We start from the raw sequence: 23,111 nt of genomic DNA on the forward strand, positions 1-23,111 counted from the left end.
CTTCATAGGCCATTTCAATCTTGTCTTTTGCTTCGTGGAAGGTGGTTCAGGACAGAAGCTGTGTCCAATGTGGCCAGGGCTGGAGAGGGGCTGTGGGGCTGGTGGTGCCTCAGGGCCGGGTCCTGGTGCTCAGGGCATCTCTGTGGGAAAATTCTCTTGGGGAGATTTGGGTCTGGTAGGGGGAAAGCGTTAATGGAAGAGAGCGGAAGAGATTTGGTATCCCTGGTATTGACCCTTTGAGATGTCATGTAATTGGGCAAGTTGATGGTGCGTTACGCCACACAATGTAGTATTTCTGCCCTGTTCCAAGTGCTGCCGTGCGCCAGCCAGCACCGGCCCCGTTCGCGGCACCCGCCGCCTCCCATAACGTGATCCTCGTGGCTGTGCGTCTTGGCCAAAATGTGTTTTGGCAGCGTGTGAGCAGCTGTACTGACAAGTGAACAGTTAGAGCTCCTGCGTAAAAACCTTCTCAGCGTTTCTTAGCAGCAGTGCTTCAAGATGAATGCTCCCAAGAGAAAATAGCCCTGCGGCCTGGGAGGGGTAGAAGCAGGACCAGTGGGGGCTGATCCCTGTCCCTCTGCCCCAGATCCTGCGGGCTGAGGGTGTTTCTCTCCTGCGGCAGGGAGCCGGAGGGACGCGGTTCCTCCTGCCAGGCTCACACGGCATGGTCCCTTCTCCCTGCCCCCAGGGCTGCCTCGCCCTGCCCGGCCTGCTGGGGCTCGGGGAAGCTCAGTGCCCAGCTCTTGCCCTGACACTCCAAGCCCTCACTCCACTTCCCGACTCTGCGGGGTGGCAATCTGGGAACCAGGAATCCTCCACCCACCTGGGCTGGTTTCTCCACCACCAATTGCCTTTTTTTCTTCCAGGACTGTTCAGAAATCATTATTAATTTCTTTTTTTTTTTTTCAGCAAAGAACCAGTACAAAAAGGTTCAACCTCAACTCTTGTGGGGATGGCCCTCCCTTTGCCCGCCGCTGCCTCTGGCCTCACTTGCACCATCCTGAGCTGCCAAATGCTCCCGTGCAGCCCAGACCCGGGGCAGGCTGCTCCCCCAACACTGTCCCCGTACCCCACTTTGTGCCCCACGGGGCTGGACCAACGGAGACCGTGGGCCCCGCAACCCCTGTGCCTGCTGGGAGAGGGAGGCGGGGTGCTTCCAGTCAGCCCCAAACAGCAACTGGTCTTACTGGTTTGGTGCTGGAGCTGGCCAGCACTGCCGTTGGTTTGATGTGTTTCCTCAGGAGAGCGAAAACCCCACCTCAATCTCAAGAGTCTTTATTCAACACTGAATCATAAAATAGCTCTTTACACGTTGGTGGGTTTGGTTTTTTTTTGTAATTCTTTAAATACACATTGTTTACACTCGGCAAAGTTTCAAAGCAACAACATCAAAGTGCGTCTACAGGTGATAGTACCAACCAAAGTGCTAAACCCATGGTCTCCCACGGCTGAGGGGCAGCAGCCGCCCCATTGCCCGCTCTCTCATTGTACCTCGCTGTCAACACCCCCCCCCCCCCCATCTCGGGCTGCACCCCTGTCCCCGCTGCTTCCCCCCCCCAGGGCAGCATCCTCTGGCAGGTTCAGCATTGAGGACACGGTTTAGCATCAAGGGACCGTGGGGTGGGAAAAGGGATGTTTGGTTCTCCAGACACTGGCACATCGCTGCGAAAGACTAAAATAGACCTAAATTTATATAGATTTAAAAAAATAACTTAGGAGGCAAACTCGCTACCTTTCGGGAGGGGGGAGGTCGCTGTACAGGGCCCCTCGGAAATTGCTCACTGGGGGCTGAGCTTCCCCTGGAGCAAACACCGCTGCGAAGAAGTGCTTTAGGGAAACGATTGCGATTGATTCCTGTATATATATATATATATATTTTTCTCTCCCCCCAGGGAGCACATCCTCTGATTATCTCTAAGCAAGTGTGCGTTACCGCGCTCGCTTCCCAAAAGCCCTCCCGCACCATTGCACCCGCTTGTCCCCGGCCCCAGCCTGCCTCGTCCCCCTTCCAAGGGGCTCAATCCCGAGGCTGGATCAGAAAATCCCATTTTTCCTGCTTTCAGGCAGTTTTCCCTCCTCTCCCTGCTGCCGCACACCAGGGAAGGATGTGCAGCAGCTTTTCCTCGGGGCAGGAGGGACCGTTTCACCCGCCGCGGGGATTATTTTACCTCCCACCGATGGGGAAGGTCGTGCATTGCCACCGCTCACCTTGCAACAACACCCTGCGATGCTTCGGTCACAATAAACCATCTCTGGTTGCAAAAATCTCCCCACTCCCTGTTTGGTTTTTTTGTTTGGTTTTTTTTTAAAGCATTTTGTCATTTGGCACGGATTCCCAAATGCTTTCGCTCCACCCGAACCTGCAGGTTTTCAACCCAAAATGAGAGGTTGAAGCGATGTGCCAACTCGTGGGGTGGGCTCCTCTTAAAAGCCGAGAGAAAGTGTTGTTCAACTGCTTTAAGAGCCTTTATCAACACTTCTCATGGGGATTTTTGTTCTGTTTTAACCAATTTCAGAGCCTTTTGGAGGATCCAAACAAGCTGTCCAAGACCCAGCTGTGGTTGTGCCTTGGGTGGCAGCTGGGACCGTGACACACGGCGAGAGGTGGGATAGTTTTTTTTAACTTCTCTGTTTGATAAAGAGGTTTAAAAATCTTGGATGGAGCCAATCTGGGGGTTCCCATTTTCCTCAAGCCCTTACAGCCCTGCCCCCCCCCCCCCAAGCTGGGGATGTGGGGATGAAGGCAGGAGGAGGCAGCCGGTCCCTGGAGCATCCCCGGCGCCTGAGGACTCGGAGCGATGGATGACGAGCAAAATCCAACACACGAGGGAGACAGAAAAACACGGATTTGGGATAAATTTGGCCTCCGAGCTGGCTTTGCTGGTGTTGTTCCTCTTGAGATCCCTGACCAGCACCCAAATTCAAGAGAAGAGGAATGTCACGAGCGTTGGCCACGGGGAAACTTTGGGCAAACTCACTAGAAAAGGAATAAATCCCCCCACAACTGGTCCTGCAGGACCCAGGCCTGGCAGGAAGCAGCAGCACCGTCCATCCAGCCCCTGCCAGGTCTGGCCATCACCATGACCCTGAATGAAAAGTTCCTCACTGCTGATGCTCGTCCCGGGTCGGGCGGCTGTGCCCTGGCTTTTGCTGGGGATTGTCATTGCAGAGCCCCGCTGGGGCTTCTCTAGGGTCTAGTATGGGGTTGAGCTCATGCTGCAGCATTCCCTTCCCTACCAGCACCTGTGTGATTTCAAGGCTTTCCCAGGCGATTTGGTATTTCTGTGCATCTCCATTGTTTTCAGAGGAAATGGGGTTGAAACCCTACGACCAACGTGGTGAATCCTACGGCCACGGGCAGCGTTGCCTGAGCATCCCATAGGGATGGGGGTGGGCGATGGGGGTTCATGGAGGAGCCAACGGGGCCACGCGCCGGCGGGATGGGGAGGGAAAGCAGCAGGGAAGCCATCAGTATGACATTTCAGGGGAAGAAATACAGAGCCGTTAATGAGCTCGTTGCCATTAACAACTTAGGCAATTAGGAGCCACTGGGAGGGCCAGGGAGACACAGGGCTCTCATTACCACCAAGCCTGTGTCACTGTGTCAGCCACCTTCATCCCCAACCAAGGAGGAGGAGGAAGAGACCTGTCCAAGCCCAGGCAAAATGGGGGAAAAACCCCCCACTTTCCATCTTCCAATCCTTGAACCTGCTCAAGCTTTTGTGTCATCATAGGATTTTTGTAAAAACCTGGCTTTGCTAAGCCAGAAATTGGACTTTTTGGGAATGCCCCAAGGGGAGGTGGACGGTTTGGTCTGGTCTCGGCAATACACCGAAGCACCAAATTTGGGTGAGGTTGTCCTGCCGTGACTTACAAAACCGTTGCGGCAGCGAGGGAAAGGGGATGTCACACACCCACCCATGCTCCACACCACCACGGCCACCAGCAGCCATGGCCACCGATGGCACCAGCAGCCACTCCGGCCTCACTGGTGAGCACAGAACGTTTCTTCAAGAGTCCTCAACATCTCCCCCTGCTTCCCAACACCCCATCCTCGCCTTCCCCATGACCAGGAGGAGCTGGGCGAGGGGCCAGGCACGGGCACACAGCAAACCCGGAGTAGCCACCTTCAGTCTTCGGACACAACTCTCCAACACGATAGTCTTTAAGCATAGAGTGTATAAACATGCTGAGTATATAATTTTCCTTTAAAATCTTTTTTTTTTTCTCCTTCTTTTCTTTATAGAAATAAATACTTACCTTTTTTTTTTTTTTTTTTTTAACGGGAGTTTCACAAGTCTCTGCACTGTTTTGAATGGTGACATCTCCACTGGGACCACGCTCGTGGGATGGTAGCTGGGTGGTCCCCTGGGGGTTGTAGATTTGCTGGGTGGTTTTTTTTGCTGGTTGGGGCATCCCTTGCTCCTCTTGCCCCTGGATTACCTGTGTCCCAGCCTCCCCGGGATGGAGGTAAACCTGCGGTGGGCACGGTGGGGAGCTCGTCTCCGGTGCTGGGGAGCTCATCCAATGTTGCCCATGGGGTCATGGTGGGACGTGGTAGTTTCTTGCAGGTGTTTTTTTTTTGGGCTCCCACATTTTGTGCATACAGGGAACAGCCTTCTCCTGGAAAGCTGCAGTCAGCAGGGGAATGGAGGTGCTTCAAATGGGGGATTATGGCCAAAAAACCCAACCCTGCTTTGGAGGAGACAGCGTAGATGGGATGAGGGGTGGATGAAATGGTCTCCTGAGGTTCCTTCTGGGGTTGGAGACCCAGGACCTGCCTCCAGTCCACCACCAGCTTCAGCAATTTGGAATAGATTTTATTTTCTATCAGGGTCCACGAGGTCTGTCGGCATGCTGGGAGCTCCAGGCTGAGGTCTGCCTCTCTCGTGACATGGATGAGGAAGATGATACCAGGATAGGTCTGCAGCCTTCTCCCTCCCTGGGGAATGCTCCATGGCAGCCCATCAGCCTGGGAGGGCTGGAGGAAGGGGAGATGCCCTGGGAAGGGCTGTCTCCTTGCAGCCATGCTGGCCAACAGACACTGAAACCTCCAATGATGGCCCAGAGGAGAGGAAAAAACCCCAAAATCTGCTCTTCCCAGTTGGCTCCTCTCAGCTCAGCATGTCAGGTCCAAGCACGCCTGGTTGGGGCTCGGGGTGGCAGGGGGCTGTGGTTAAGGATGGTGCATCCCTGCTGCTGGCAGTGCTGTGATGGGTGTCCCCCATGGCATGGGCACCTCCTGGCACCTTCTCCCCAGGGTGGAGGATGGAGACACCTGACCTTGCTGGATGCCTTTCAAAACCCTTTTTCTTTGGAAAAAGAAGGCTATTTTGGGGGGTGATGACATCCTTGCAGGCAGAAGACAGCCAGAAGGAAAAAGCAGAAGTAAAAAACCCAGCCATGGCCATAGATAAGGGATCTACCAGGGCAGTTGGGTTGGTGCTTGCACCAGCAGCTGTGTATTTCAGGACAATTTTTCCAGGGCTTCTCCTTCAGGCTGCTCAGGGAGGCGATTGGATGGCAAATGTGGGTGTCCCATGCCTGTCCCTCTCTCCGCATGGGACAATTTGCTCCGGAGGAAGCCTGAGCAGGTGGTGGATGTCGGTGGGGACGGAAGCATGACCCGTGTTTCCTGGTGGACGAGGATTTTGGAGATGGTTTATTGCCTTTGCAGGAAGGTTTGGGTGCAGAAGAGATGAGGCTGGAAACCTCTGGAAGAGTGACCATCTCTCCTGGTGTCCTCTGGCTCCTACAGCCCCCAAGATGCAGCTCTGCCATCTGGGCTTGTGCTGTCGTGGCTGCTGGTTTCTGGGCAGTATTCACCCAGGTTTGGGTGCCCTTCTGTTAAACAAATGAAATGAAAACCAGTGGAAACCCTGCAGGAATGCTGGGCACCATTTCCTCTGGAGGAACGGCCCCTTCCCACCCCATTTCCACCAGCCCACGGAGAAGATGGGGATGGTCCAGCTGTGACACAGTGGCGCCAAGCCTGGCGCTCTGCTGAACCATCCTCATCTCCCACACCATCAAATGGCAAAAAAAAAGCCCCAGAAAGAGAAGTCGAAGAAAAAGACATTCCTCAAACAAGGATCCTTGGCAACGAGCAGCCGCAGAGGGTTCAAAGACATCTTCCCTCCCGGGAAAGAGCGTAGCCCTGCCTCTTTGGGCAGCTGAAAAATTTCCTTAAGTAGCACCTTCTCGCCCGTGAGGTGGCCCTGGGGACGAGCGCCGGCTGCCAGTCACTAAGGCCTGCAAGAGTTTGGGTTTTTTTGTGCATGGGCCGGTGTCTCCATGCTCCAGGTCCGGCAACGGATGAGCAGCGGACGGTGGGTTTGGTTTCGTGGGGCCTTTGGCTCCGCTGGGCAGAGGAGGGAATGTGCTCTGTGGTTCCCTGAAGGTCTAACAGCCCCCTTCCACTTTGATGTGTAAAATCTTGGAGAAGCCGGGTCTCTTTCTCAGGGCCTGAAAGAGGAGCAGAGAGCATGGTCAGTGCAGGACCTGGCAGTCTTGCTGCCCCACAGGTTGAGCAAGAGAGAAGAGAGGACATCTCGAATCTCCACCATGGGAAGGGGTCCACCCTGGTCCCATCCCCACCACTGCATCCCATGGGGATTTGGCTTCCTTGCATGACTGGCTCAATACCTCTTAATCCCACGGCCTTGAAGCTAGCTCTGGATTTGTTTTCTGCTTGGTTAAAAACACTGTTTCCAGAGGGCAGTGGTAGTTTTGGGCAGATGACATCAACATGGAGGGGCAGATGGGATTTGCAAAGCATGGCGGTGAGCGGCCACACAAGGAAAGCCCTTCTGAAGTGACTCTTTTCTGAAGGTGACCCCCCCAGACTGGAGGTGGACGTGGGTCTGTCTCGCTGTTCACTGATGTTCCCTTGCCAGGGCTTGGTGGTGGAGCAGGAACCGCATGAGCTAACTATCTGACCCCCATCCGACTGCACTGGTGGGCCTCTGTCCCCAAGTCCTGTTTTGCATCTCATGGGAGTTTCACCTTACGCCCGCATGGGAGCCCAACCTGCTGCAGGATGAAGTCAACAGAGGATGAAGTGAAATGGAGGCACATATTTTTTCCCTTGGACACAGATGGAGATGTCTGCCTTGGAGACCCTGAACAGATCCAGAACAGCCCAAGCCCTGCTGAGCATCACAAGCTAAGCAAGGTCTGCCACTCAGCCTAACTGAAATTAACCCTATTTCTGCTTTCATGGGTGGATTTTAAATCACTTCACAGTGTTTGACAAGTAGGTGGCCCTGCGGAGGAGGCAACGGCCCTTTTCTGTCCCTGGGGAAGAGACCCACAGAGAAGCAGTCCTGGTTAAAGCAATGGGAAGGAATCACAGCACGTTAGATCTTGTTTCAGCCTTTGGGGCATGTGTATCTGAAGGACAGCGAGTCTTTGGGATGTCCCCAGTGGGGTAAAATGTCCTCTACTGAGAAACTTCAGCGGTGGGCAAGTATTTGTCCTCAGACCTCATGGGGACACAAGACTGGTGGCACATGGGTGACATGGGAATGGCATGCCTTACCTGGAGTTTGTTCACCATTTCTTCAAACATCTTCTTGGCTTCAGGGCTGTGGGGCTCCTTGAAGTAGTCCACGATGCCCACCTGCACGACGATGGATTTCAGGTTCCGGCACACACCTGGGGGCAGAGATACTGCCTGGCCTCACCATACCTGGTGAGAAGATAGCCTCCCCACAGCCAGGATGGACTCTAAAACCCACCCAGTGCTCCTCAAAGCCTTATGCATTTGAGGAAGCCTCACCCTGAAGATGGAAGAGATCCGTTCTTGGTGACCAAGACCTCTGTAGGGAAAATGGTGGTCTACAAGATGGTTCCCAGTTGTCCCATCCCAGTTCAGCAGTCCTACCTCTTATTTGGGAAACCTTTACTCTTCTACCCACATAGGTGGGTTCCCAGCAAGTCCAACCACAGTTACATGTGCCATGACTACCAGGAATGGCACCTCAAACAGACCCTCCTGCTGGCTGCACCCCCCCAGAGCTCCTGTCCTGGCAAATGGCTTCAGTAAATGGTGTGACTCCAAACTCAGATACACCAGGGTGAACCTCAAGTGTGTCACAGACACTGAGGCCTTGATTACACTGAGTGGAGCATGGAGGGAGTGTCTCCATCCTTCCTATGGCTCAAGGCAAGATCAGCTCTTCTTAAGTCATCCTTGAAAGGGAGCTGTTGGATCCCCTCTTAGAAGCCTTCCACCACAGAGCTCCCAGCACCTTCCGGTGATGGCAGTGGGTTCCTGTGGGTGGGGCTGGAAGGCAGGGTCTGGGTCATGGATCTGGATGTCTGGTGGCCTTTTGGTCAATGAACGATGCTATGCACTCCCCTCTAGCATTGCTACTCACTGTTGAAGTGCAGTAGGGCTTTGGGAGTGACTGGTGTGGAGGTCAACACTAACATCTCCAGCCCCTTCAGTCCCTCTCGACACACCTCTGCTGCAACCTCCTGGTTGATCTCTGCCACATGGTCTAGCTCCAGGACCTGAAGCCGCATGCAGTTTCGGGCTGGAAGGACAGAGCACCTGCTGTCAGCGCCCCACGGGGAAGGGGTGAGGACAACCAATGGAAATGGGGAGGTAGGAGGGATGGGTGGCAGAAAGGAGGGGCAGGGTGCACCCATGGTCCTTGGGGTGGGCTTTGCCATTGAGATCCCCATGGGGCATCTCCTAGGAGTATACCCTGCCTCCAGCAAGGTCCCCTTCTTGTCCCATCAGAGGAGAGCTGCCTACCTAAGGACGCCAGTCCCTGGACGCCACAGCCTGCTCCTCCAATACCCAGCGCCCGCAGGTGCGGCCAGCACCGTCCGATCATCTGAAGGCAGCGGTTGCTGAAACGCGTCGGCTGCTGGCTGGGGAGATGAAGAAGAAGGAGATGGGGAGGGCTGGCAGAAAAGCTCACCCCCCCCCCCCCCCGCCCCCGCCAGAAGTGCTCTCATGAGTGGTGTTGGGGATGGGACCTCTCTCACCCCACCAACCCAGGGGTCACCACACTGGAAGGTGTCTCCAGAGCAGATGTCTCCATCAGAGCAACTACCATGGGCTGTGCTGCAACCAGGAAGGGCAGGTCCATGCTCTCAGTGGAGTCCTTCTGCCCCAAACCCTCCACCTCTGGAGATCCGAAAGAGGCCCTGAGCTCTGTTGCTTGCAGTGATCACAACAGCAGGGGGAACCTGAACCTCTAGCTCAGGCAGAGAAGCCTACATGCCACGTGGTGTTTCCCCCGGGGAAGAAACAAGCCATCAGGGACTTGACATCCAACTTCTGCTAAGAGACAACCCCCTCTGTACACCTCCATTCAGACTGATGAGAGACATGACATTGCAACAAACCTCCCAGGGCAAGAAGAAATGACCAGGAGGCAGCCCCATGGCATGGAGCCGAGGAGCTGAGTGACCTGCTGTGTGAGCCATGAACTCCTGAGCACCCAGATGCTGCAGGGTGGGGAACGGCCAGCATCTTCACGCCCCCAAAATGCTTTTCCAAAGCGAGAGCAACTGCAATTGTCTCCCTAAACAGTGACTCAACATGCTTTTAAAACCATCCAGGCCCTTCAGGGTTGCTGTTATATGAGCAGTGAGGAGCTCAGACAAGCATTTGATGTTCGATGTCGCCTACCAGACCCACCATGGCTTCCCTTTCATCTCCGATGTTAGCAGCCTCCCAGGAAACATTCCCGGCTTGGCAGGGAGATGCCTACACCCAACAACTCCCAGCCTTCAGAGGGAGGGATGGGGCTGATGTCCCAGTCCCCCAAACCAGCCTCCAGAATTGCTGTTCACCCCACTAGGACATCCCCAAAAGCAAATCTGGATCAGGGACCCAATTTCTTTCCAGCCCAGTGGTGCCCCTCACCCTCAGCCTGGTCCCCTCCTAGCATGACTCTTACCACGGATGCAGAGGTGCGACCTGGAGGGAGATGATGTCCCTGCAACCTGCTCCAAGGGCCCAGATGACTTCATGACCCACGGGGTCCGTAGAGCTCCTGGAAAAACACAGAGGACACGTGGTGGACCCCCACTGGCAGTGGTGCTGCCCTGGGGGCTGTGTCTGCAGCCTCTGTGCTGCTACATCTCTCTGCACCTGGAGGTACAAATCTGGTCATTATTTATAAGCCACGATCTGCCCATGAACCAGATAGTCCCAACACCAATCCATGCAGGAAGGCTGAAGGTTTTTCTATCTGGAATTGTGCCTACGGATGTGCGATGTCAAGAAAAATGGAAGAAGGTGAGGTTGAAGGTGAGATTGAAGATGAGTTTGGAGGTAAGGCTGAAGGTGAGGTTGGTGGTTGAAGGTGAGGTTGGTGGTTGAAGGTGAGGTCAAAGGTGAAGGCAAAAGTCTTCCAGATGCAAAGGTGGCAAGTGATTGAACTGAGACTGCCAGGCAGTGTACCCTTGCAGAGCAAATACAACGTCCCTGCAGATCCCATTGGGCTGATTTCACTTGCCACCTGCCCAGCCTGGATGGGGAAGGTGCCAGGAGGTGGTAAAGATATTTCAGCTGATAGGACGTAACTTTCAGCCAAGGAAAGTGGCTGCTCCATGGCCTCTGTACCAGCTCTGGGGTTGTGCTACCACATCTGTAGGTGGCTGTTGGCCAAACATCACTGCAGAGGTTTGCTGTGGGCTTCACCTTGGTCTTTTTAGAGGTATCAAAACAGGCCTCATGGGATGCTGCTGGATTCATGCATAGTGGAGGTGTAGGTTTATTGTGAGCCACGGCATTGATTGGGTGCAGCCACGCTGCCTGACACCCAACTTTTGTGCCACTGGCTCAGAGGAGCTTTCGCTGATGCTGTCAGCTCCCTGCACCGAGTCAATGGAGGAGAGATGTCAGAGGGTGTTGTCCTGATGCTGCCAACCCAAATAGAGGCCCCTGGCTGATTCACCACACTGGGCTCCCTCCTGAAGACCAAGGCCGCACTTCCTAACTCTAAATGACCTACTTCAAAACTTCAGGCAAGCCTAAAAATAAATGATGGGTGTTATCTTGAGCATTTCACACGTCTCCACTGAAGATGCCTGCCAAGAGCCCCTTGCGAGCGCGGCGGGTTAATTAGAGCATGACTCAGAGTCACAGGTTAGCAATGTGCCAGGAGCGCTTGGGCTTGCTCTAACGCCCTTGGAAGGGCTGATGGAGGAGTCTTTGGGTTAAACCCGGCAGCACTGGGCTGCCTCATGGTGTGGGATCTCCAGATCAGAGCCGCATCCAAGCTGGCTTGGTCCAATATGGAGGAGCTAGCTGATTGTGCTTTCCAACATGAAGGACTCTCCATCCTGGGCTGGACAAGGACACCCATCGGCTGCCGGTGAAGCTGAAGGAAGGCTGAAGCAGTCATCTGCAGGGTGCAGCGGAGCAAGGATCATCCTCCTCGAGAGTGCAGGAAAGCTAAATCATGTCCCCATGGGATGCAGAGCCTCTTCAAAAGGTGACTAAGACCAAGGGGCTGTCAGTGTTCTCCTCCGGGACCTGTGACCTCCTCCAGGACATACACTATCATGGGCGTTGTGTCCTTGGTCTTGGGCAGGGTCTCCAAGTTGAGTCTTAGTAAATCCATGGCAGAGCTGTTCCTCCCTCCCAGGACAGAGGGACCCCGAGGTCTCTTCTTCCCATTAGAAGCCTTTGTCAGGGGGTGACAGTCAGGTGGGACCTCACTGGGTCCTGGTGTTGATGCACCTCTTCTTAACCCTTCTCTAATATAAAGCAGCATCCCCATACCAAGACCCTGGTCACGCCTGCAGCTGGGGTGAGATCGGCAACAGGATGGTGGGAATGGAGCTGGAAGGGAAACATCTGCATGGGAACACGCCAGAAGAGGATGACAGTCGCAAGGACATCTTGCACTGGGGACACTGGAGACTGGGGCTGCCACTGAGCTGGGGACACAGAAATGTGGGTCCTTCGCACCTGGCCAGATGGGCCGTGTTCTGACAGGGAATGGGGACGGGCATCAGAGGAGTCCCAGCACATCCCATGGATGTTCCCAGCCTTATCCCAGCCAGGCAACCACACGGTCCCCATGGGCAAGGGGGAATGCCGGTGGCCATCCTTACCGGTACGTGACAGCCTGCAGGGCCCGGCAGTAGCAGCTGGCCAGCCAGAGCGAGCGGTCCGTCAGCACGTTGGGGCAGTGTGAGATGCGGAGGATGAGGAGGTTGCTGCCCGTCGCCTTCAGCAGGGACTCCAGCCCGGCTTCCAAGCAGCCCCTGCCAGGGATGGAGGCAGAGTCAGGCATGGACGCCTGCACTCACACTCCCCATGGCCACCCTGGGGCCACCCTGGGCCACCCCAGGAGGATGACATGTCCCATGGAGATCCATGGCTCCAGGATGCCCAAAACCGGAACAGGAACCAGTGTGCAATGAACATCCGCCAGTGGAAACAGGACGTTGAGGCTCATGGAGCATCTTCATCCCTGAGGACCAGCGGTGCTGGCTGAGGGAGGAGGGTGCCCGGGACGTGAGGACTCACCGTGTGCTCTTCATGTAGTCCTCCTTGCTCTCCTTCTTCCCCCGCTGGCGCGGCTTGAGGTTTTGGAGGGTGAGGGAGTGCATCTGGGTGCACCACTGAGACAGCATGGCCAGGAACTGGGGGGACAGGGGTGGCCATCACCGAGGGGGGAATGCCCTTGGCGTGCCATATGCCACCCCTCCTTGGTCGTCTTTGGCAGATCTGTGCACACACACATGCACACACACACAGAGGCATTTCTGCATGCACACACATGCCATAAATGTGTGAAAATGCACATAAGGGGTCACGCAAGAATGCATGCAACAAAATCATGCGTGTGACCACAAAAGCACATGAAAACTTGCGCACATGTGAGCTCATGCCCACAAGCATGCACGTGTGAACGTGCAATGCATCCAGCCGCTGGTGCGAGCACACAGCTGTGTGCACCCACGTTCCCATGACCACAGCGGTGTGACAGTCAGCGCAAGTGAGCTGCTTGCACAGCCTCACCGTTCTGGAAGAAAGATCTCACCCCAGGCAGTGCCACCCCCATCCCTGGTACCTTGGAGGACACCCTGGCGTTCTCTAGCAGCACCCGTGTCCACACGGCCGGGTGCCGGGCCACAAACTTCCAGTCCTTGCACACCTCGGCCGCCCGCAGCAGGGTCTTGGTGTCCAGGTAGGTGAAGATGCAGAAAAGAGCCGCTCGCATCTTGAGGATCTCGGGGCTGATCACCTCGCTGGAGTGGCCCGGGCTGCCCCTCTCCAGCCGTCCCACCTTGCCCCCGGGCCCCTCGGTCCTGGCTGTGGGACACCCACCGTCAGCTGCCACTGGCGGCCGGGGAGGACGGCAGGGAAGGGATGCCGTCCCCGTCCCCCACCTTCCAGCCCCCCCCATCCTCCCACCCCACCAGAAGAGCCCGGCGCGGTCTCACCCGTCAGCCGGCAGCTGCCGGTGGGTCGGGATGCAGCGGATCCGGGTCCATCTGGCTCCCAGCCCTCGGCCTCTGACTCAGTGGTGCGGGAGCCCACGTCAGAGACGTCGCCCTCCTCGCCCTCGGTGCTGTTGCGGTAGGGCCGGCGGTGCCAGTTTTGGATGGCTTGCCGGCGCAGCCCCGAGCCCCGGGCGCCGTCCCGCGCCGGGTAGGGATGCCCGTCGGCAGTGTCGTCGGTGGGGCACGGCTCTGCGCTGTCGCTGTCGTAGCAGCCCGAGCTCTGCGACACGGCTTTTGCCCGGCTCGAGGCACTGGGGGACAGGGATGCTTGGCCTCAGCATTCATCGGGGTGTGCGTCCCCTTTCCCATAACCCCTTTGCCCACCCCCCCACCCCCCCCCCCCCCAAAATGAGCATCCGATTAAAATCCCAAACTGGCAGTGTGGACAGGGGACTCACCCAGTGCTGGAGGAGGAGCGCTGGTTGGACACGCCATAGGGACCGTGCACAGCTGCCCCTGGCCCCGGGTGCCGGTCTCTCTGCAGGGACATAGGACAAGAGGAGCCAACGTGGTGAAACCCAAAATGTGGGTGGTGCGACCAAGGGAGACAACCCTGATAATTCACCCAGCTGCACTTTGGGGTAAGGTCATCCCCAAATGGGATGCAGAAGAGCATCACCAGCATCACCCAGCACCTTGCTCATGCTTGCCATGGAAATACAGACCCACCAAGAAGCAACTTCTCTTTGGGATCCACCACCCCACGATTATCCATTTCCCCACAGGAACGAGATGGGGGTCCCTACACCTCCCGCCTCCCTGCTCAACCCTCTGCAGCCATCAGAGAAGCCACACGGATGCATGCCCGAAGCCGCTGGGGTGCCCGTACCTGTGCCCGTGGAGGTACCGGTCGGCCGGCGGCCTTGGCCCCCGGCGTGCCGCAGCGTCCCAGGCTGCCATTTGGGGTGGTGCCGCAGCTGCTGCTGATGATCTGGAGCTGCTTCTCGGCCCGGTCTGCCCGGTCCAGCAGCTCCTCGATGAAGTGCTGGAGGCGAACCTTGGCGTTGGCCTCGCGGGCGGCCGTCTCCTTCAGGAACTGGTCGATCTGCAGCACCTCCCTGCATGGAGGGACCAGCGGGTGACACCCTGATCCTTTCCCACCCGTCTCTGTTAAGCACCTCCATCCCTCTCTGCGAGCTGGGGATGGGGGGAGGTCAAAGATGCTCGTGCGCATCCGGACCGTTCCATCATCAGCCCGATTTGGGTCTGTGCCCGCCCAGACAGCTCCTGGGCACGGGTCGGGGCAGAGCAGGGACCAAGGGATGCTCCCGGCATGCAGGGTGGGAGGTACACCCCTTCGTTGGGATGTACATCGCTCCCAGGACTGGAGTCAAGCCCCTGAGCGCGACGGAGCGGAGGGAGGAGGATGATGATGGTGCGGTGGGATGATGGAGGAGGATGGCAGTGGTACCCTGCCTCATTCGGGGCAGACTTAAAGGAAAGACCTTAAGACCAGCCTGAAGTCCTTAAACCCCGCTCAGCCCCATACCCCGTTAAGCCCAGTGGTTGCAGGGCCCTGGCTCCCTCGTTAACACATTAATTAGCAGGCTCTCGGGAGCATCAAGCCTGCGGATGGGCAGGGTTTGCCCCGCTGAGGTGCTGAGATGTCATCCCCAAAATGCAGCCAGCTTTGGGATGGAGCGTGCTGGCGGCTCTGCGACCCAAGGCAGCCCTATCCCACCCCGCACACGCGTGTGCCCAGGCACACACACACGCACCGACCTCATCCGCTTCCCAAAAACTTGGGCACGTACATGCAAGCACACGCAGCCATCACACCCCCACGAGCGCACACGTCCTGAAAACACACGCAGCCAGACCCAGCCGGCCATCGCACCCCTGCAAATGCACGTGCCCCGTGAACTCACACGTGTACACCCAGGCACGCACACACGTGCAGTTGTTGTGCACACCCCCAAGTGCATCCTATGCATGCGCAGAGCCACCCTTGCATGCACAAGCACCATGAAAACACACATACAGATGTACGCCCTGACACACGTGCAGGCAGCAGCATGAGCAGGCATACGCACACAGCCCCAGGCACACGTACAGTCAGGCACACGCACACCCAGCACTGATCACACCTGCACAGTTGACGGTGCACACACACACACACATGCACAACCGCTCTCACACTTTGCTCAGCACCACGAACCCCTGCAGATGCACAAACACAGCTCTGCACGCCTGTCTTGTGCACACCCAACCGCGCACACTCGACCTTGCACCCCCAACTGCACACCCCCAACAGTGCACACCTGACCGTGCACACCCATCCACACCAATCTGCACAGGAGTGTGAAGGAAAAGGAGGGGGCAGCCCTTAGTGACATAATTCCCATTGCTGGTTATTAATTGCCATTTAATTACCAATTAATTGCCCCTCAACCTGCCATTTGCAGGGTGAGCCTGGGAGCTCCCCGGTAAAAATTTGGGAAGGCTCCTGGCGAGGAGACCCAGGAGATTTGGAAGGCAAATGGGGTTCTGGCACGGTGGGTGTAAGGTGATGCTGATGGTTATCACCGGCACCTCTCTCATTCCCATTGACCGGGTGGAAAAACACCCCCGGCAAAGCAAACGGAGCCCAGGAGCAAGAAGCCTCCCACGGGGACAACGGCCTCGTGGTGTTTCAGAACTGGCAGGGCTGGGAAATGTCCCGGGCAACGTTTTATTCTTGGGGAAGGGTGAAACCAGCTTCGCTGATGAAAATGATTTCTGATGATTTCCCCACGTCTAGGAAAAAGAGGTCTCTTTTCATCAGCTCCTCACGTGCTTCCTCTGCAACCTGGCGAGTGATTTTGTTGCTCTGGCTGGAGGAGTTTGGAGACTGATGGGGACAGTCAAGGGGCAGGAGGGTTTCTCTAGGGAAAGTGAGGTCCAGGAGGTAGTTTTGGGGTATAAACCCAGGTTCTTAGGTGGCAACAGTGTCCAGGCTCCACCCAGGACCAGACAAATCGTGTTTAACCCATCGGTTACCCTCCATCTGCTCTCTCTCACATCTCTCCAGGCTCTGCTCCAGCCTTCTCCATCCCTTGGCCCTCTTCCTGCCACCACACACCCCCCGAGATGCTCCCTGGACAACACCCACAAACCCACTGATGGCAGCCCCCAACCTCCCCATTGCCTGTCCCATACACGTGCATCCAAACCAAGAGGTGTTGCCCTTATCTAGCCCCAGCATCATCCCACTCCTCACCCCAGAACCATCCCTACCACCAGCAAATCCTGTGAAATTTGTTTCTGAGCCACAGTCATTATTTTGGAGTCAAAGTCATTAATGAATGTGCTGAGGATGGTGGGAATCAAGACAGGTCCTTGAGGAATCCCACCAGTGCTCCCAGCCCAGCACAACTGTGACTGTTCCCCATTATCCTGCTGCTCACTGAGTTTCTGGACCCCATGGTGGTCTCCAGTTTTGCTAAGAAACTCCTGAAGAACAAGGTCTACTTTGCTTAAGTGACATCGATTGGCAAAATGACCCAGTGCTTGACTAGAAGGAAACTCAGGACCAGCGCTGGGGTGGGAAGGGGATGTTGAGTGGGGAACATGGGATGAAAATGAGAATGACAGGGCCATGGTCCTAACAGCAGATGGAGGTCATACTGCTTGGGCTATACCACCCTCCTGGGAGAAAAACCCTGAATTAGGCATGGTCAAGCTGGCTCCTCTCATGTGTATCACCATGGGACAGGTCAATGGGATGTTCAGGTTGTACAGGGCTGGACGATTCAGCTGTGGAGCCAGAGAGGATGATCCGGCCCTGATTTTAGGGTACAGCCTTTGGCACTAGAGGCGGGCTGCAGCAACATGGTTGCTACCATGTTCCTTGGCAGGACAGCGGGATGGCCAGGTGCATCCACAGCCTGGCCATGTCCTGGGGGCATCAGTGGCTCTGGGACAAGGTCTGACATGACGTGACCCAGCTTGGTCGTGGACATGTTGAGGCTCAGGTCTATGTGGACGCTGCCCACGTGGGAGGAGAGGCAAAACCCAATGAGCAATGATGCTAATGGGCATTGCCAAGGGGATTGTGCCCTAGCACTTGGTCTGAGGGTGTGGTGATGGTGTTGAGGTCTTGGGGCTTGCCATCAGGGACTGATTTCCCCCCACCCTGCAGCCAGGAGAGGGGGAAAAGGACTCACTGTTGCTTGCGGGTGAGCTCCTGCTCCTTCTGCACTAGGTCTTGCTTGAGAGAGGCCAGCATCTCCACGCTGACGTCTACCTGGCGGGACAGTTCAGATGCCCGGTCCTCCAGTTCCTGCTTCTCCCGGCTGAGCCGTAGGCTCTCCTGCTTTGCCTTTTCCAGCTCCGAGCTCTTGCGGTCCAGCTCCACCTGGAGCCGGCCCACCTGTGAGGCGATCTTCTGCTCCACCTCCTCTGTCAGCTTCTCCAGACGCTTGTCCACCTCCAGCTTCTCAAAGGCGCGAATCTTCAGGCGGGCCAAGCCTTCCTCGTAGGCAGCGTCCATAGTGGCCGGTGGCGCAGGGGCCGGCGCCACGGCTTTGCCCCGGGTGAAGATCTCCGTCAGAGGGATCTCGATCTCATGGACATAGCGGGGCGAGGGGGAGGAGGACGGGGCCGGCTCCAACTCCTCGGCGGGGACAAGGTCGCAGGAGAAGCGCTGGTCCTTGCCTTGGAAGGAGGTGCTCTCAAAGTAGTCCCGCCGGGCGGCCGGCGTCAGCAGGGCCCCGTCGGTGGCCAAGGGGAAGACAGCAGCATCACAGATGCTGTTGGTCTTGGAGAGGACGTAGAGGGTCTCATAGGTGTGGTTGTACTCCAGGTGCGCCCGCAGCGAGGAGAGGCTGCGGAAGCGCTTGTGCTCCCCGCACCTCGGACACCGGTAGGGCAGGTCCAGCGAGGCCATCCCTCAGCTACACGCCCCAACGCAGGGGAACCGCACAGCCCTGCTCATGGCGTGGGATGGATGGACCGGTGGCACATGGGATGGGTTGGGGAGCCCCAGGTGATGGGGCCGTGGCTCTGCTGGGGCATGGCGGGGTGAGAGCCTTGGGATGGAAGCGGAGGGTCCAGCAATTCTGGGGGGGATGTCAGCATCGGCCAGTGCCAAGCGCTGGAAGAGATAATGGGGTTAGTGATACAGGGAAGGCAGGTCCCTGAAAGTCCCTCCTTGGTCCTTCTTCTTGGTCCCTTCTATGCCTCCATCCTCCCCTCCCATGTTCCTCCCAATCATGCACAACCCTTGGGAGGGTGCACAACACTCAAGAAGGCGAACAACCCTTGGGACAGTCCACAGCCCTCGGGAATGTGCACAAACCTTGGGAAGATCCAGAACCCTTGGGAAGCTCCACAAGTCTCGGGAAGATTCAAAACCTTTGGCAAGGTGCACAAACCTTAGCAAGATGCACAAATCTTGGCAACATCCACAAGCCTGGGGAATTTCCACAACCCTTGGAAAGGTGTGCAACCCTCGGGAGGGTCATAACCATCAGGAAGGTCGCTCACCCCTTGGGAAGGCGCACAACCCTTGGGAAAGTGCACAACCAACCATTCAGAAGGTTCACAACCATTTGGGAGGAGCACAACCATTGGGAAAGTGGACATCCCATGGGAAATCTCTGTCCATCCACCCTGAGCTTGCCACAGAGGGGTGACCCGTGTGCTTTCTTGCCTAACCACCATGCAATGAGCCCCTGCAGTGCCAGGGATCTCCAGGCCCCAGGACCATCCCTGTATCTGATGGTGGGACTGGGGTGCTGGGACCCACCTCCTCCAAGCAAAGGGTGACCCAGCCCTGCTAGATCAGCCCGTGCAGCCTCGCAGCAGGATTAGTTACTTCTCCAGTCCCTCAGCCCAGCCATCGGGTCTCATTGCTGATCCTGTCCAGGGCTCTGGGACCCCCATGTCCTGGTGATACAGAGGACGCAGTGGCTTCCCATGCCTGGGCAAGTGAGGGATTTTGCGGGGACCTGGTTTATCCCCCACTCACAAAACCCTCCAAGACATCAGAGGGGGTGGGTGGGGAACCCCACCCTTATGAAATCAGATAAGCCAGCAAAAACCCAGCTTGGGAGGTCACCATGGTGTCCTCCAGCCTGGGAGGCACAAGCACACATCAAGGTGCATTTTTGCGGTGCTTTCACCCCAAAGCACTGAGGGCGCCCATAGGTGGGAGCATCCCTTGCTCATCCCTCTGCAATATCCTACAGAGGGCTCTTCCCACCACCCTAAAACCCCTCTGAGCCCCCCTGCACCCCGCAGCCACCAGCCTTGGTGAGCACTGAACCCTCCATCCATGCTTGTCCCCAGGGCGGCATCCCTTGTGGTTCAGCACCCCCCTCTCAGGGCACAACGGGGCCACGAGGTTTGGGAAACCATTTTTTAGGGAAAAATCAATAAAGGGAAGAAATCCATGCAAAAAATAAAAATAAGATGTGCTGAGAGGATTCCTGGAGCTGTCTGGTTGTGTTTTGGGGTTGTTACAAAATGCACCCTCGCACGGGCGACCACTGGCACCAGCCCAGCCGAAACCCGGCGAACACAAAGCACCACCGGCAACTTCGGTTGCTGCCGACGGAATGAGAAAGCGCTTTTCCACCGTAGGGATGAGGCCACAGCATCGTGCCACCAATATCTCAGGCCTGGATCCCTGCCTGCGTCTCCCGGGGTACCCGATCAGCCTCGCTCTGTATTTCCCATCCATAAGCCAAGGCAGGATCTGGCCCAGGCGGGTCTGAATGCACACATCGCCCGGGCAGGTCCTACCCTGACCACAAAACCTCTCCTCCATCCCACTCCTCTAACAACGATGAGGATTTAAGGAAATTATTAGCGGAGTCATTACTACCACGGCCACGCTAATAAAGCCCACAGGCATCTGGAGCTGGGAAATTGCAGCAGCGGGCGAAATCCATCCCCGGGCTGCTTCGGCGCCGCTACCTGCGATTCATCATGGATCCTTTCTTCACATTGTTTAACATTTTTCCTTTCTCCCCCCAAAAAAAATGAAAAAGGCAGCTCCACTGCCTGGCTGAAGGGGAGGATGGAGAGAGAAGAGGGGTGGCGGTGGCTGCCGGGGTGTCGGATGCTGCCGGTGAGCCGGTCCCCAGCCTTCCCCGGCTGAGGCTGCAATGGCAGCGGGGTGGGAAGGAGCAGGGTGGTGGCACCGCGGTGGGCGAGGGTGGCTGGGGATGAGGTGCAGGGAGGTTGTGAGAGGTGGCCAGGAAACACCGGGGTGCATCCAGCCCCACCACCCGCCCCACCACCCGCAGCAAGGAGCAGGGGGTCCCTCCTCACCTCCTGGCAGTGGCTTTGTCCCCGCTGCGTGTGTCCCGTTCCCCCCCCCCCCGCCCCCGCTCCCCGGGGGCCCCGGGCGAGGAGCAGCCTGGGGACAAGCCACCGCCTCCCAGCGCCGCGTCCCGCTTCGCCCCGTACCTGCTTCTCTCCGCCGGCCTCCCGCTCTTGCCTCCTCCGCCGAGGGCAGCATCTCTCCCGCTCCCCCGCCGGCCGCCACCGTCCCCGCCGAGCGGAGAGAGAGAGCCGGGGGGTGGGGGGGTGTGTGGGGGTTCCGGGGTGGGGGGGGGTGATGGAGCACGCACACCCGCTCCGGTGCACAAAGGAGGCGGTTGCTGGGCGGCTCAGGGCTCTGTCGGGGAGCAGGGATGCCGGGCAGGAGGGATGCAGCCCGGGGAGGAGGCAGGAGCCGCGGGAAGCATCCGGCTCCTTGCGGCCAGCACCTCCATGCCAGCCAGGCCCTGGGGAAGGAGGGAGGGTGGTGGCTGCGGGAGGAGGAGGAGGAGGAGGAGGAGGAGGAGGAGGAGGAGGAGGAGGAGGAGGAGGAGGAGGAGGAGAAAGGGAGCAGAGGCTGAAGGCCCCGGTGGGGTAGCGGGAGGGCGAGGGCTGCTGGGCACCCTGGGGACGGCGGGTCCCCGGGGCGCTGCGGGGCTCAGGGGGGGCTGTGCATGGCGAAGGCAGGGGTGAGGGAGGGATGGAGGGATGGAGGGATGGAGGGATGGAGGGATGGAGGGAAGGAGGGAGGGCGAGCGCTAGCAGCCGCCTCCTCCTCCTTTGCAGCCTGAGCCCGGACTGTTTCTCTCTGCCGCTTTCCTCCTTCACAGCTCCCTCTGCCTGTCTCCCCACGAACACCGCGGGCCCTCCGCCGGGCCTTGCTGCCATGCGGCAGCCCGCCGGCCTCATCCTGCGTCTCCCCGGTCCCCCCAATCCCACCCTTGCCTCCCATCAGCAAAGCCCCTGTCCCTGGCAGGGTCCCTGCTGGGATCACCCTGGAGCATCTCCCTGGGTGGGGGGGGAGCAGGGCAGCTGGCATGGGGTGCATGGCCGAGCGTGGGCACCTGCATTGCTCCTCCCCCATCCTAGGCTGGACCCAAGGAGCCCGGCTTGGTTTTGACACAGTCCCTGAGCACCCCAGCTTCGTCCCTGACTTGGTCCCCAGCGAGTCCCAGAGCACCCTGGCTTGGTCCTGGACTGGTCCTTGAGCACCCTCGCTTGGTCCCCAGCTGGGCCCCAAGCACCCTGGCTTGATCCCTGGCTTGGTCCTGATCCAGTCCCCGAGCTCCCTGGCTTGGTCCTCAGCACTGAAGACACCCAGCACTGACATGTTTTCTTTGTCTCTGATGTGGAGACAGGGAAGACGGCAGCCTTGGGACCAGGGTGCTGCTGGCCTGGGGGTGACTGGTTGTCCCATCCCTGAGTAACCCCAGGTTTTGGGGTGCAACCGCTTCTCCCCTCCTATAAACAGAAGCACATGTGCTTGGCCCATTGCACCCCAGAAGCAGCTGCACCCAGCCGCCGTGGTGGGTGCCCCCCTCCCTCCCACCCTCCTTGGCAGCGCCGGCTGGGGGAGCAGAGGGTGAAGGCTCAAGCCTGGCTGCTTCCGCAGAGCTTTGGGAGGGGTATTAATAATGGCCTCATGCATCACGCACGGCCAGCGGCGCAGGGGAAAGCAGGGCTGCTTACTGCCCGGCGGGAGCTGACGTCCTGCGGAGGGGTGCCCAAAAGACGCCTCTTCCCAAAGCAAACCCGGGTGCTGAGGTCCTCGATAACAATATATGTGGTGTCCCGCCCAAAAAAGGTTTTTTCCAGTGCCTGGGGCAATCTGCCTCCCACAGAGAGGTCCTCGCTCAGGAGCAGGCTCCCATGCACATGGGATGGTTCAGCTGCTGGGGCCAGCAGTGCTTGGGTCTGGTGGGTGCCCGCCCGAGGAAGAAGAGCACCCTTGGGTGCCATCAGAGGTGTGAGCTCTTAGGGACAGGTCCGAGGGGACATGTAGGATTTCCCACTCAACCAGGTTTCCTTCTGGCCCCTTGCCCCATCCCATCCCTGCCAGCAGTCCTCAGGGACCCCACATCCCCCGTCCAGCCCCCCCCCCCCATCTCCACGGTGTCTTCCCACCCCATGGCAAGCTCAGAGCAGGGCAGTGGATTTTGCCGGGATAACGGGATAACTGGGGTTTAGCCCTGGGATGCTCCAGCCCATGTGTCAGCAAAGGGCTGGGGGACATGAGGCGACTGGGGAGGGAGATGTCTCTCCTCCATAGCACAGTTGGGGGGGGCAGATCCCCCCTCTCCAGGGCTGGTGGAGGGGACAAAATCTGCTGGAGAGGGCAGATTTGCAGCCATGCTCAGTGCCCCTTCCCTGCCTCAGTT

The 23,111-nt window shown here is 57.8% G+C and overlaps 1 protein-coding gene across 1 annotated transcript; it reads right to left on the reverse strand.

The window, feature by feature from the left end:
* Positions 1–1,561: 1,561 nt before the first annotated feature.
* Positions 1,562–21,427, reverse strand: FBXO41 (F-box protein 41). The gene is made up of 13 exons (XM_054825548.1): positions 20,881–21,427; positions 17,631–18,559; positions 14,315–14,543; positions 13,884–13,963; positions 13,426–13,736; positions 13,053–13,294; positions 12,506–12,621; positions 12,088–12,240; positions 9,921–10,016; positions 8,765–8,883; positions 8,382–8,540; positions 7,541–7,656; positions 1,562–6,465 (listed from the first exon to the last, which is right to left on the reverse strand). The coding sequence occupies exons 2-13, from the start codon at positions 18,350–18,352 to the stop codon at positions 6,403–6,405; spliced, it is 2,406 nt and encodes an 801-aa protein (XP_054681523.1). The 5' UTR covers positions 18,353–18,559; positions 20,881–21,427; the 3' UTR covers positions 1,562–6,402.
* Positions 21,428–23,111: the final 1,684 nt, after the last annotated feature.

This window comes from Grus americana, chromosome 4, assembly GCF_028858705.1.
Source record: "Grus americana isolate bGruAme1 chromosome 4, bGruAme1.mat, whole genome shotgun sequence".
NCBI classification, from domain to species: domain Eukaryota; kingdom Metazoa; phylum Chordata; class Aves; order Gruiformes; family Gruidae; genus Grus; species Grus americana.